The sequence below is a fragment of the Pseudomyrmex gracilis genome, unplaced genomic scaffold (assembly GCF_002006095.1).
Source record: "Pseudomyrmex gracilis isolate BER0280 unplaced genomic scaffold, ASM200609v1 scaffold_16, whole genome shotgun sequence".
In the NCBI taxonomy this organism is placed as follows: domain Eukaryota; kingdom Metazoa; phylum Arthropoda; class Insecta; order Hymenoptera; family Formicidae; genus Pseudomyrmex; species Pseudomyrmex gracilis.
This window is the reverse complement of record NW_018020600.1, coordinates 217,424-231,896: the sequence shown is the minus strand read 5'-3', so window position 1 is coordinate 231,896 and position 14,473 is coordinate 217,424. Positions and strand designations below refer to the sequence as shown.

Here is a 14,473-nt window from a genome sequence, read left to right as displayed (position 1 = left end):
AATACCTTGTCCCAGTTTTGCGTTTCCATTAACTCCTTGCGAAAGGCGTCCGAATGCAAGACAAATACCTTCTCCGCGAAGAAATCCGGCCGTCAAATATTCCAGTCATCGCATAGGAAAGGATGATAATCCGACACGGCGCCCAGCAGTTCCACACATAAGGAGAAATTTTCGAGCGTTTTTCGCGCGGAAGACCAAATATCCCCCGCGCGATTTTCGTCGAATTCTGCAAAGGACGCTTTTTCCTTCGCCCCTCGTTGTTGACGTCCTCAACCGACGAGTCGCCGGAAATTCGTGGCTTGACGTTTTATCGAACAACGAGACTTTATTGTTGCGAACGCGGAAGTACGAAGCGCGAAGGAATGAAATCCCACCGTCCGTCGGCGGGGCATCGTCGTGAGAAAAAGGAAACTTCCCCATAAGAGATAAAACATCTCGCGCGGTTTTCGCGCTTTTTGTCCGAGCGAAAGGAAAGGAAGACTTCCAAAGTTCGCGCCATTGTCTAAAACGTTTAATCTGATACGACGCGGACGAGCGACGTTTTTGCGCGACGCGTTCACCCGCCATTGTCTAAACACAGATCAATTTGGTGTGGCAAAAAGCGACGAGAAATTACGTTCGCTTCCACGCCAATGGTAAGCGATCCCGTTGATTATCCCTATTAAACAATTTTGCCGCGCGTAACACGCGTTGATCCGGCATTTCGCTGTTTATGTTTTCCCAGTAAATGGTAATATTGATATTTTGATGATGTTTTATAGGCAAACACGCGCGGCGCTTTCGGTGTGATTATTCGCAGGAGAATACATACACGTGTTGCAAATCGAAAGTCACTTTTTCAACTATTTGTCTTGTCGCTCAAGCTTAGCTTCTCAAATACGAATAATAAAATCCGATAGCGGTACGAATTTAATCTATTAGATGAATATCATCGTTTAACTCGATACATACGTTCACACACAGAGAGAACATTTTTTATTTGAATACAAATATTGGATTGTATATTATGGGATATGAAAAAATTGTGTTTAATCTCGTTCACATCTCGCGCATAGCAGGACGGGACGCAAGTACGTAAAACATTTCAAGCCTCGAAACAAGCATTCGCGCACTTCTGACTTCGGTCGAAGGTATGCGGTCGATGAGGCGAACGCGCGCAGTAGGTATAACCCGGAAGGAAACGAGAAAATCCACTGGAACTCCGGATTAGAATAACGTATAGTGTTGTAATTGAAGGCGAAAGCCACTTATACAAATTTTTTACGAAAAAGTCGAGGAGCACGTTGAATAATTTGCAAAACGAAGAAAGGAAATATCGTTCTCGACGTTTCCCGTGAAAAGGGTTCCCGTCTAATGAGCCGTGGATACAAAGGACCCCATTTCAACTGGTGAGCTCATTCGCGGAAATTTTTTAAGGAAGCCGCATAAAGTGGGATATACAGGAGGCATTACCTGTGTCTACCATCGCGAACTTTCGCGGTGAAGGGTCTCGGCTTAATGATCCACGGGTAAGATATCGAAGAGAGGAGGAGAGGCGCGTTTGACATCGCAGCGACGTAAATTATCCGTAAGAGATCAATGAAAGTGTAAATTTCGGGCGGGCAATTGAATTTTTGTGTACCCGGCTGCCATGAAATTCAAAGCAGTGAGCCGCGCGCGGATCTCTGTTCGAGAAGTTTGCGGGTAAGTGCGACTTGTCTTCCAAGTTCGCCGTGAAAGTAACTCGTTTCATCGACTCCGATTACAAAGTTGCTTAATGCGATTGGCGCAAACAGCGCAATTCCCGACGGGACGTCCCAAGCTCTTTGCAATTTACATTCGCTTGTCTCGCGAATAAGTACGCGGGAAAAGAGAGATCGCTTTTATGCTCAAAATGTGTCGCGTAATGTACTTGTCGCGTAATTTCCTTTTTCAGAGAAAATAACGCAATGACGATATCATTTCTGTACCTAATTTTCAAATTAATGTGCAACAATAATATAAACATTTTTTTCCTAACGTAAAACACGTCCTTACACATAACGATGTTTGTTTTGCTATAAAGAAAATACGGTGTATTTGCCGCTAGAAAATTATATACGCTTTGACCGTCAAAGCGTCAAAATTACGCAAAAAAGATCTCAGAGAATTATACACTTTGCCGGCATGATATATTAAAAAGGTTTCTACGGTCTTCTAAGGTCAAAAGTTCTCGAGAGAAAGCCATTTAAATAGGTCAAGTCATTAAATAAAAGCTCTCTCTCTCTCTCTCCGACGAAATTGCGAACCGTGGTTATACATCATTAAATCCGAATAGAAACAAGACTGAGTAATTTGTTTCGCGCGCGAAATTGTCCGTAAAGATATTTCTGTAGTTTACAGTAAAAAATTCCAAATAATCATTAAAAAGATAGCAATCGTTAAAAAGTTAAAAAGTTGTAATAATTTGATATAATCTGAAAAATGGTCAATTAGTGTACAGTATAGGGAGTAACTTGCAGTTTTGCTTTATATACCGTTTCATTAACTTTGCACTGATAGCATGCTGATCATTTCGGCGTTTACTCTCTTTTACGAAAGAGAACACGACACAACCATGTGTATCTCTTGGACGAAAGCCAAGACAATATAGCATAATTGCGCCGAATTAAACTTGCATTAAAGTCTGCGCGCTGTAATCGAAATTTATGGTAGATACAGATTAAGCGAAATCGCAAATCGTCGGTTATATAAGATTCAAAAGTAACATAATACACACATAAAAAATTTATTTAAAATCTATTACGTATTTGATACATTTGTGCTACGATAAATCGTAATATGTCATGAGAAATGATTCAGGATACACATCTCAATATCAGAAGCTCGCTCTACAAACATTTTGTAAGGTTGATTTTAAAGAAAAACGTGACTTCCCTCGACACATACGGCAAAGCTGAAATACTTGATGATCAAAGGACTAGCCAATCGCAGAAACATCCGCCGAAGCAGCAATATATCGACTGCCGTTTGCTCACGAACAAATCGCGCGGCTTTGCTCTCGTTTATCCAAAGACTAAACGATCGACTGATCATTCTCTTTGCTCGAAATACCCGGAGAGAAACTTGAAATATGTATATATAAAATTCCATAGATTTGTCTGTGTAGACACATCTGACAGTAAAAAAAAGAATTTATTTCGCTATTGATTCCGCGTCTCTCAGGAGAAGCAGATAGATTTAAATGGTTAAACTTCTCTATTCTTCTAGAAAACGAGAAAGTAAAATGAAGAAAAGAGAAAAACAAGATTGTTCTGTCGACGTGTAAAGCGAGCAAAGATTAAATGGCAATAATTAATCCGTTTGAACGACTGTCTATCGCGTTGTAATTTGTTCCGAAAGTTTTCTCGGATATCAAGAAGTTTATTAACACTTATTTTATCAACAAGCACACTGAAACGAAGCAATTTCTCCGGGATCTGTAAACTATTATGTTCCGAGAAATTGAAAATGTCGCATAAGATGATAAATATCCAAGGAGTATTATTCCTTGGAAATTGTTTTCTCCGAGATATTCGTGGTGTTCTACAACTTTGTATAAATTTTCTATTTGTTTTTTTTTGGAAAACTTAGACAAATTGACTTTGGATTCCCCAAAAAACAATAATTATTATTACTTTACTTATATCGCAACGTAGCGTGCGCGAGATAAGTCTGAACTCAAAGGCTATCGGAAGTGAAATGTGATGTAATTATTGTGTACGCACAAGTAAAATCGTTAATAACTGCAAAACTAAAATCACGCATGCGACTAATTAACAAATGCAATCTGGACAGTCGTTGAATAAATTATAACAGCTGTGCTTATAGTGCGCTCGGTCTAAATTACGCTCCTCTCCCCTCTCGTCTCTTTCTTTTTCTTCACGATGGGCGCTTCTTTCGACGACGGTAACAAATAACACCTTCTTCTTCTGTTTCCGAGTTTCTTTCCTAAAATTTATTTCGACTCAGATGAGATGCAGGCCGCAGCGGTTCTTGCGAATTATTCTGCCTCGATTCGTACGAAGATCGATTCCACCCGCAGCCACCATCCGAAATGCGAGCGACGGGAGAAAGGTAGATCTGACGATCGTCGAGTTAACGAATTTAAATGAAAGGTACGGAAAAGGGAAAAAGAAGAAAGAGAGAGAAAAAGGGAGAGAGAGAGAGAGAGAGAGAAGGTCGACAGTTTCTGAAAATAAAAAACCGGAGCACCCCTCATCCGGCCATGTTCGGGGGCGAACACCCTTTATTAAACGTAAGAAAGAGAGAAAGTGCGAGAGACAGACACCCGGACGCGAGCCGAGAGGGTTGGCGAAACGACGGCATAAATTATGCTTATGAGCCATTTCGTGTGTTCTGCGCCGCCATTTTTAAATTATACTTTTAAATGTAGTCTGTAGGGCGCGTGGTGACCGGGACGTCTTTCTTGATTCATCCCTAGTCTCATTCCCTGCGGCGGCAGCGGCGCAAGCGGCTCGCGCGTATTATCTCCGACCACGCGTTTGAGTAAAATGCTTCGTTGAGAATTTGTTCTTTATTTCGGCATATAATTTTGTAACGACTTTATCTCGCCTTAAGCGTCGCGTCATGCGGAATAAATTTAATTAGGACGTTGTTGCTGAGCAAGGATCGCCGGTGTTAATCGCGAGCAAAATACTTGGCTTGCTTTCTAGCTCATTTAAACGCGTAATACACAGATAACAATTACGGCCTACGAATATAATTTTCCAACAAATTTTGAAAAAAGAAACGCAATTATACACTAGATAAAAAGAGAAAGGGGGGGAGAGAGAGAGAGAGAATATTGTTCCAATTTACATTTCATAAATGAAACAAATGTATAAAACGGGAGTATTTAGTTTATTAATGTTTTTAGCTATGATAAACACAACGTACACGACGTGTAAATGCTGTTGATTATCTCTTGAAGGAGAACATCATGAGCATCGTCAATCTTTTCCAAATCCCCGAGTTCGTCATAAAGAACGACAATGCTTACTGCTCACGGAATAAATCGCACGACAACAAAAAAACAGCGACGTATATCGTGGCCTGGCCATGAAAGCAGCTAGTTCCTTCCACGGCACACGGAAATAACGTTACTTATCGCAACGAAAACCGGTGCCGCGCCAAGTACAAGCCGGTAAGACGCTAACTTGAGATACTGCGCGCCCCGGGCAGGGTTAGCCCCGCAGTGTGTCCCCGTATAGAGCCCTCTTCTAGACTCGGTTAATATCTTCCTTTTTCGCTCATTTATTGCTTGGTACACCGCACAAGGTTAAGACCATTTTTCAACCGTTTGTCGCATTTATCGTCATCGCAACATGGAACGCTTTATTTCACGACAACAATTACGAAATCGCTGTAATGCAGCGAATAACTGAAACAAGCTGTTGATGTGCGTGTTCAGAATTATTTACAATTAAAAATACAAGCGTAAAGTTGTTTAAAAACTTTTTTATCACAATCAGAAAGTTTTTTTTTAAGTAGTCTTTATCGCAATAAATACTTATTATTAATTTTTTTCCGAACAGACAACAACAGTAGATTATTTTACCAGGAAACGAGTTGATTTATATCTTTGCAGGGAGATTCGATAGCGAAAAAGAACGCTCGCGCATCTAGCGTGGCTTTAACAACTTCAGTTGACCCGACGTCACGGCGCGCTTTCCTCTAACACAATGCAAATACCCGCGCTAGGTAGATTAATTATTTGCAGCTGGTCCGAGCTCTAGGGAAGCCCGTAATAAGCGATGCGCCATTCTCTCTCTTCTCAGGCGCAGTCTCTCGAAGGCTTCTTAATAAACTTTGGTTTCCGCGCTAAAATCCTAGATCGATATAAGCTCTAGGGCCATCGGACAAGATTACGTATCTCGGCGGCGTAAGTGGCTTTCCAACAAAGACTGCCACCGACTTCTCGTCTCGGTCATCTGCGCGAGTACGAAATATATTAAGACAATGCGAGGACATTTGAGATTTTTACCTCCGAATGTTCCTACGTAAGGAATATACCTACATTTATGAATATACATTCTTTCTCTCTTTCTCTTTCTCTGCTAGATCTACATTTGCTCGTGCGAGCAAATTTTAATTTCACAGAAAGAAAGAGAAACATATAAAGAACTGTATGATATAAATAATTAATACAATATATTAGAAACTTAGTATGTATTCTGAACGTTATATGCAAAAAATTGTAATAATTACAATAAAGTTGTAATAATTGCAAAAGCGCGGCGTTGAGATATTCGATTAGATATTTCACCTTTCTCGAAACCGGTGTATTCAGAAACACGACTAAGCAAAAATAGCGCAACCGCTTGTAGTAATCTCAACTCTCATCCCTGCCGTGCACTCGCCTCCAGGTTCGCGGGTCTCGTCTCGTGCTTGCAAGGGCGATTAAACCAGTCCCATGGAATCCATTAAATGTATAAGGACAACCTCGTGGGTGCCCGAGAGAGGTCTCGTATTCGCGTCGAATTTCCTCGCGAGAGGATCTCGAAGCTGGCTGCCGCATCTTCCTCGGGGGAATTAAATAACTAGGGGCGGTTCCAGCGGTGAGCGCGCGATTTGAGATTTTCTTTTCAATTAAGGCGAAAGTGAATCGTTTGAATGAGAACAAGTGTGTGTGTGTGTGTGTGTGTGTGTGTATTTGCGCGCGCGTGTTCGTCTAATCAGTTTTAAAGCGGATAAATTTTTAACTCTCGACGAGAGTATTCGAAAGTTTCGCTCGACGGGCATCGAAGAACGTTGTGGTTTAGATTCGTTCGACGAAGTGGAAGTGAAGTGAAAGAGGGATGTGATCCACGGTAATGGCCAGCGCCTCGCGATTCTCTGAAAAACTTTCAAGCCGAAGGTGAGTTGTCCTCTTTCTCTTTCTTCTCTTTCCTCCTTCCGCATGATTTCTCGCCCCGTATAGCTTCGCTGCGATTCTTCGCCATCTTTTTCGTTCGATTTTCTTTCGTTCATTTCCGGCTCGGTTCTCGCTTACTCGCTTTACCTCTTGACTTACTCGTTCGCTTGTTCTTTCTGTTTCTCTTCGTATCGAAACCTTAACGGCTCTTTTGTCGCCTTTTTTCAAAGAGTGACCGTGATAAAGGTGCGTTAAATGCAATACAAAGCATCTTCCACTTTGCGACGATCATAGTCTGCAGTTAACGATTCACAGTCTTTGCTCACAAAACATTGCACTCTGTCATTTGTCATATATCACAAATATTTTAATGCAACGGAGTTATTAGTGCAATAGTATAGAAAAAGGTCGGATATAGAATTTATTATAACGATAATTTTCTTTAGCAAAAGTCTTGAAATTCGTAATGTAATGTACGTTGACACTGTGCGAGACAAATATTTTGTACTCAACTGTTAGCGGTTTGCCAAATAAGGCTTTTAGAAATCGATTTTTGTATTGACAAGCCTTCAAAACAAAGAATTGAAAAACATGTTCGAAATCAGAGAAGTAACGCTTGAATGACCTCCAAGAACAGTTCGCAGCCATCGACGAGATCGCGAAGAGACGACGTGCGGTATGTGTTGGGTCAAGGTGAAGAACATTGTATCGACATTATATTAACGTCATTTATACTAGTACGTACATATATGTGTGTATAGATATATAGTCTTCAATTTTATTGTTTTTGTATTAAAGTAACTTCTCAATCTAAATAAAGTCGTTTCCACTACAATTTCTACAACATAATAAATATATGTACGTAATACGTACGTGGTACGATTTACTGTGATAAAAATGCAACATGCTGATTTGTCCAAGCGCGCGTCTGAAAACTCTTTGCTTATCCAGCGTGCTTCGTTGTAATCCGAATCCGTAAATGCAAACCAACGAAACCGGCCGTAATTGCGCTATCAGAATTTTACAGTTGCCTATTGTAGCAGCACGGCACGCTTCAATTAGCTATAAATCCGGCGTGACTCAATTCGATTAATCCGACCGAATTTGCGTAGCCGTTGCCGCGACCGTTTGTGATCGCGAGAACAATTAAATCAATCCGACGCGCGCGCTGCGCCGTTTCGCGGAACGTGACATCCGCGGCAATGACAACGGAATGACTGCAATTAATGGCCTTGCGGAGGAAGCGACACGATAATCCAGTTCTGCGATCAAAGCGGCGATCTTCGTTCGAGTTAGGTTTCTTCTTCTTTGTCGCTGATAAAATTATCGCCGGTCGCCCAGCGCCTTTTTTTCAACGCGACAAAAATAAGCGCGTTGTCATTTTCCGGCTCTGTAAACCGCAAAAAGGCGCGTTGGTGGCCACACATGGCGCGAGCTGGCCTGGCGTTGGACGAATTTCACGTAGATGATCCGACTGGCGGCGGTCGTGCTCGCTCGAGCGGAAACCGGAACGTATTTGCGGAATTACATCCGGAAGCGCTCGCCCCCTTCCGATCGACTTTCAATCCTTGTTTTTCTCCCGCCCGCGCTTTCGATCTCCCACGACCGTTCTCACTCTCTTTTGGATGCCCGGCTGATCGCAGTGTCTATGGGATGAATTCCAGCGTGCGGATTTCCGCATCAGAATCTAATTTCGAGGCGATTAGAAGTTTTGCGTGACTCGGCTGACTCACGTAATTAAATGTTAAGCCGTGCGGACGAAGCACTCGATACTAAGGAAGATTTTCTTTTAGAGATAAAAGAGAAATTCAACGTCACTAAAAGTGACAAAGTAACTCTTTTTTTTTTTATTATTAACTCTCGTTAATTCTATCTTCTAATATTTTATTCGATTTTACGATGCGTATATTTGTATTATATTTTGATGTTAGCACTTTTACTATTGAAAATATATATTTGATACGTCTGTATGAAAACACATATAAGACAACCATACAAGCAGCCTTCTTACTTTAGATCTACAAATTGAAAATCACCGCCAACAGGGCGTACCTTGTTTTTCAATTCATGACAGCGACTAAGTTTGCGCTGATGGCACGAAGCGGAGTACACGATTCGTTCTTGTCGGGAAATTGTACTCCACGGAAAAATACCATCGGACGCGCGGGGTTCCGTAGAGATTTCGGGCCAATTCTGATCACGTACACGCGAACGATACAATCGCGATGATACAAAACGACTCGAAGATGAAAGGACGCGCTCGAAGCAAGGGACGTCGTCCGGACGAGGCTCGAAACAGAATAAAAGTAATATCCGACAAGGGTGAGCACTGTGAGCAGCGTCCGCGAGGATTCGCTCTGAGAATTCCTTTTCTCTTCGTTCCGACTGCGACGAGAGCAACGAGAAACTCGACGAGAACAAAGGAGAGCGACGATCATGAGGGGAAACGAAGACGGAACAATCGGGGGGTGGGAGAACGGAAGGCGATGAGGTCTTCGAATTGTGGACGGAAGTACCCTCTTCATTTCTGCATCCTTTGCATTCCGATTGCAGGAGCAAAAAAAAAGATGAAGAAGAAGCGGAAAGAAGAAGGTATATCCCTCGTGTTTCGAGAAGATCTTTCGGTCTGTCTGTCTGCGAATTGCAGACGGTCGAGGGGATCAGAATAGTGACGTCTCTCTCTCTCTCTCTCTCTCTCTCTCTCTCTCTCTCTCTCTCTTTCGGCGAATCGAAGGGCACGGCGAGTGAATAAAATGTTTGGCTTGCAGGATCATTATCGGACCGGCAATACTACGCAGATTAGGTGCTTCGTTTTAACGAGTTCTTTTTCATCTCATCCAATTTTCCGTTCGACTTTCCCCACGATTCGACGTCGAAATTAAATTCAAGAAAGAAAGAATGAATAATAAGAAAGAGGTTGATAAATGTATGAGAGTACGCGCAGTATATAAAAGCCGGAGAACAATAGACATTTCGTGTTTATTACACACGGATGTGAGTTGAATTTGGTTAACGAAGGCCGAAGTTTACATCGAATAACAGACGCCTCGAAGTTTGTGTTCATTAGGGTCGGTCGTAAACGATAAAAGCGACGTTGGCGGAAGTAATTGGTCAAAATTTGATCCGTGTCACGTCGCGGCGCCGAACAACCGAATGATGTTTCTGCAGCTGTTGCTGCGAGACAAAATAAAGGCAGAGGGAGTGGTTAATTTGATAAGGTAATTAGAGAAATAATGTCTGACAGAAGTGCGTTCAAGTTCGACACCGGTGCTTAACAGATGTAATAGTTTATAAAGTAATCGATAAAGACAATCAAGTATAAACAAACTTCTATTATGTAGTAATTAAATTTTGTTTATATTATTTTGTGCTTACATAGGTTTAGATGAACCTGTATTTTTCAAATATGATTTCTGACACGTTCCATTTTGCCTTTCATTTTCTTTCCTTCAAAATCTTTCTGATAATGAGACACGAAGTAATCAATTAAGAAAGTAGCGCAATTAGCAGATTAAAATTCACAGTGTTGGATAAGGTACCGAGAACAGAGCCACTCTTGAGGAGCTTTTCTTTCAGCACGGCTTTTATACAGAATAAATTAAATCTGTTGCGTTTTGGAATGTAATATCAGTGCAGAAAGACTGAAAAAACAAATATTATTACTGTTACGTTTCTTACTTTTGCAACGTCGACAATGATATTACGTGTAAGTTTTGCATTTATCAAAGCTCTCTTAAATGTGTATGTGTGGATTTTAAAAGTAAAGAATGAATTATGTCTCTTTTAAATTAGATAATACAAAACGCAGCGGATAACAATGACAAAGATCTGGCCGAAAGGCCATTAAAAATTCCTGAGAAGTGTATTTTTCGAGCGCAAATGTTTGCATTGTCCATTCTGCAAGTTTAAACATGGAAAATCTCGAGCGCACAATATATAACAAGCTAATAGCGTAGGCATACTTTGTAAGAATAATCATGTGGCTGTTAATTGATCGATAAAAATTAAATACGTTTTTAATAAAATAATGTTTTAATTTAAACCGCTGAACTGATCAATATATCGCAATTTGATCAGTATAAGTTTATTTTTTATTTTACTGAAATAAAATAAAAACACACAAATGCTTTCAAAAGCGTCTAATTGCCATTTGCATAAGTCGAAGAGATCGTCCTCTTGCAACTTCCACTGGATCAAATTTGTTTAAACAACACAATATGGTGACCATATATTTCCGCGCATATAAATTTAAACAAATATACCGTGTGTGTGCAAGTGCGCAAACTTTCTTTGCGCATTTGGTTTAAAAATATTTAACAATAAAGTACGAAACCGGACTAAGCAGCGCGCAGCGGTAGATAAAGTTGTGAAAGATAACAGACATCTTACGTTGAAATCGCTCGCAGGGAGTGGAACAGAGTTTATAGAAGCATTCGAAAATATGGTGCACTCACGGGAGCAAACATACTCATTTCGAGAATATCCTGGTCCCAGATATAGAAATAAAAGAAAATTCCTAGAATCTTGTCCTCTCTCTCTCTCTCTCTCTCTCTCTCTCTCTTTCTCTCGTGAGCGCGAGCGCTCGCGGACTTTTCCTCGCGCAATCACGGGTATAGGGTACACGATTGCGAAAACACACCGGGGCGCTTCTGTAAAACACACAAAGGGACTATGTATAAACATAAAAGCGGAAACGCCCGACGGTGCCAAATCCGTGGAGTATAAAAATCTCCGCTTCTAAAAGCGACGTCCAACAGAGAGAGAAATAAATCATGTCATCGACGGTGTGCGCGCGCTCGGTGCTGTACACTATTTTCCGAAAAAGAGAGAATGCAAGGTTTATAGGAACGCGCGTTTGCTGAGAAGAACCGCGTCACAGAGATAAAGTATTTCGAGGAGATAGCGAACTAGGCGAATGTATCTCGGATATGTCTGCATTCCATTGCATGTTCACCACGATTTGTTCTATCTCGACTTCCTTCTCTTCTTCTTCTCTTTTTCCTCGCTCTTTTCTCCTCGTGCCGTCCAAGAATTCTCACGTATCTCCCGCCTTCCCCGACGCAATCGTGTGGAAAAGCAGCGGTCCAATGAAGGGCAAATATTCAGTCGGGAGAATTTGTCTCATCGGAAACAACCGAGTTGTACAATGTAAAAATGGCATGTCGCTTCCTCGGAAACTTCCTCGGAATACTATTTGTGCATGGATTTTGTTCGAGAAACAGCAAACTGCGCGCGATACGAGACGATAAAATATCTTTAACTTGTTCGTCGACAGATAAATATTGCATTTGTAAACGCGTGTTATTTGCATTTTTACGATTCAAACGCTTCTCATTGTGAAAATGTATTTGCAATAAATACTCGTTTGCGATGTAATATAATCAATCTGGGATACGCGCGTATACATAAACGCGCAGCGTCAAAAATTTCTTACTGGAAAGAAAAGTCGGAAATGGGTTTTCGATATCTCAAACAGTTTCGGAAGTTCTTGGCTGTTATACGCTTTTTACGCCGCTGAATGCATACATCACTCGCTCTGCGAACGTGCCTAAAAACTTGTCCACTGATTCACAGTTCCACTTACTTTAACTTTGCCAACTTCCTCTTTCAATTGTCACGAGCGCAGTCGCGCTAAGCACGAGCGACCGAAGTTCTTTAAACCAATCAGTTCTGCGATTCATTTGTCGTTGCAGTATGCATGGAATAACGATCATTATTTTACAAAGCGATATCTTGCGAAAAAGATCTGTTTCTAACGAGAAGGATTCGTTTAAAATGATTCACGTCCGAGAACGAACTGCGAGAAAGCTATCACTCTTCGACGTTTCCTTCTAAGTATGAGCATTGCGAAGCACTCTCGACCTACTTTGACGGAGTAAAACCAAACTTTAGTGAGGATCGTCTGTAACAAGCCTGATACCAAAATTGTTATTCTGTAAGTGCCATCCGAACAAAATGGCTCACGTCCAAGACGTTGTGAATCAGAGCAAAACGCGCTCGCGCGCGTTGTAATCTTTTCTGGTTTGTAATACATAAAACTGATAAAGTTGATTTCCACTATGTAAAAGAGTAACGCACAAAGGAGAAGAGTGAATAATCCGTTTAATCACGAATTTAGCTTGTATAGAAATAAATGCCGTTGTTTGCTCACTTTTAAGTAGCAATATACGGAATTAATCAGCCAGTAAATGAAGTTTAATGAGTTGAAGTGGTAATATCGAGGATTGCGCGGGCAAAAGCGGGATGGGCATAGAAACCAGTAAACTTTTAAGTAGTAATATCTTGCATTAGTCAACCCAAATGAGGTTTAATGAATCTCGGTGGTAATAATGTGGAACTCTTGTCGAGACGAGAGAGAGAGAGAGAGAGAGAGAGAGAGAGAGAGAGAGAGAGAGAGAGAGAGAGAGAGAACTACGGTTACAATTTCAAAGCGACCTAACTGCGGCCAAAACTCGGCTTGCAATAATGCTCGTCGTTGCCGATCGTGAAGCGACCATAAACGGCCGCCCATTCCCGAAGAAACGCGGATATTCCTTTTCCGGATCAGCGGAAGCTTGGAACTTCACGAGCGTAGAAGGCGTAGAAGGTCGAAAGCACCAACGACTCCTTTAACGACCGCGAGCTCGACTTGGTGGGAACTTAACCGTTTTACGTCTCTCCTTGGCGCGATGCGGAAGAGCGGCGGATTCTCCCTCCTCCCGCGCGCTACCCCCAACGTCATCCGGCAACGTAAACTGAAGCTGATAAAGCCCTGCAGAGTGTTTCGAGAGACTTTCATTAAACAGGCTCCTCTTGTCTGCGTGGAGTGCTGTTTAAAGAACCTGCGGCGTGGAAATTACCGCTGGCTAAGGAGAGGCCTCTCCGCGCCGTTACTTGAACGACTATTCTTGTCCGGAGATTAGAAGTTGATGGAGAGAGAGCATCTTATCGATGCAACAAAAGTATCGGTGAAGAGGATTAGATCACTCGAAGAAATCACCATTTTATTTAATACACTCTGTGTAAGAAAACTTACCCCCCACTATAAGCAGCAGATGAAGAAGAGCACATCGCAGTTTCTTGCACCTCTGACGAAAGTCTTTATCCATTTTGCTGTGTGCAGAGAATCTTTATGTTTCACTATTCGCGCGCGCGTTAACGTGTTTTTTCTTCCCTACATATATCCTTGTAGTTCGTCGACCGGTACCACAAAGTTTTTGATTCCGCGATTTTCCATTAAAAAAAAAAAAAATTTCGCGAAAGCACAAAAACGTGCGCGCGTCACAGCGGTGACATCAAGAAGTCGCGGGAAAACGACTTGGTCTCGAACAATTTTTTGGAGTTTTCACGTTTTACTTCTTCTGGTAGCACGCGTCGATCGTCGCGCTGAAAATCGACAACACCGGCGACAAGCACAGGCGTGCGCCACGCGGCCGCGATAGATCCTGACTTGCAACTGACGAGGGATGCTGCACGAAGAGTTTGCGCCGGCCTCGCGCCCGCGCACAGAATCCTTATTCCCCTTTGCCACCCCCCGGGACCGGCCTCAGTCAGTTAGTCAGTCTCTCTCTCCGCCGTTCCCGGTATCTCCGTTTATCTCGCGTTCTTCCGTCCACGTTCTCGCTCGTATCCTGCCGCGCC

At 42.0% G+C, this 14,473-nt stretch overlaps 1 protein-coding gene across 1 annotated transcript in view; it reads right to left on the bottom strand.

Annotated features, from left to right (window-relative positions):
* The window catches only part of LOC109864024, an 80,172-nt gene extending 65,913 nt beyond the window's left edge, over positions 1 to 14,259 (bottom strand). Inside the window, exon 1 of the mRNA XM_020444819.1 lies at positions 13,869 to 14,259. Coding sequence (XP_020300408.1) covers positions 13,869 to 13,941 — 73 coding nt within the window. The 5' untranslated portion in view covers positions 13,942 to 14,259. The remainder of the gene's footprint in view (positions 1 to 13,868) is intronic.
* Positions 14,260 to 14,473: the final 214 nt, after the last annotated feature.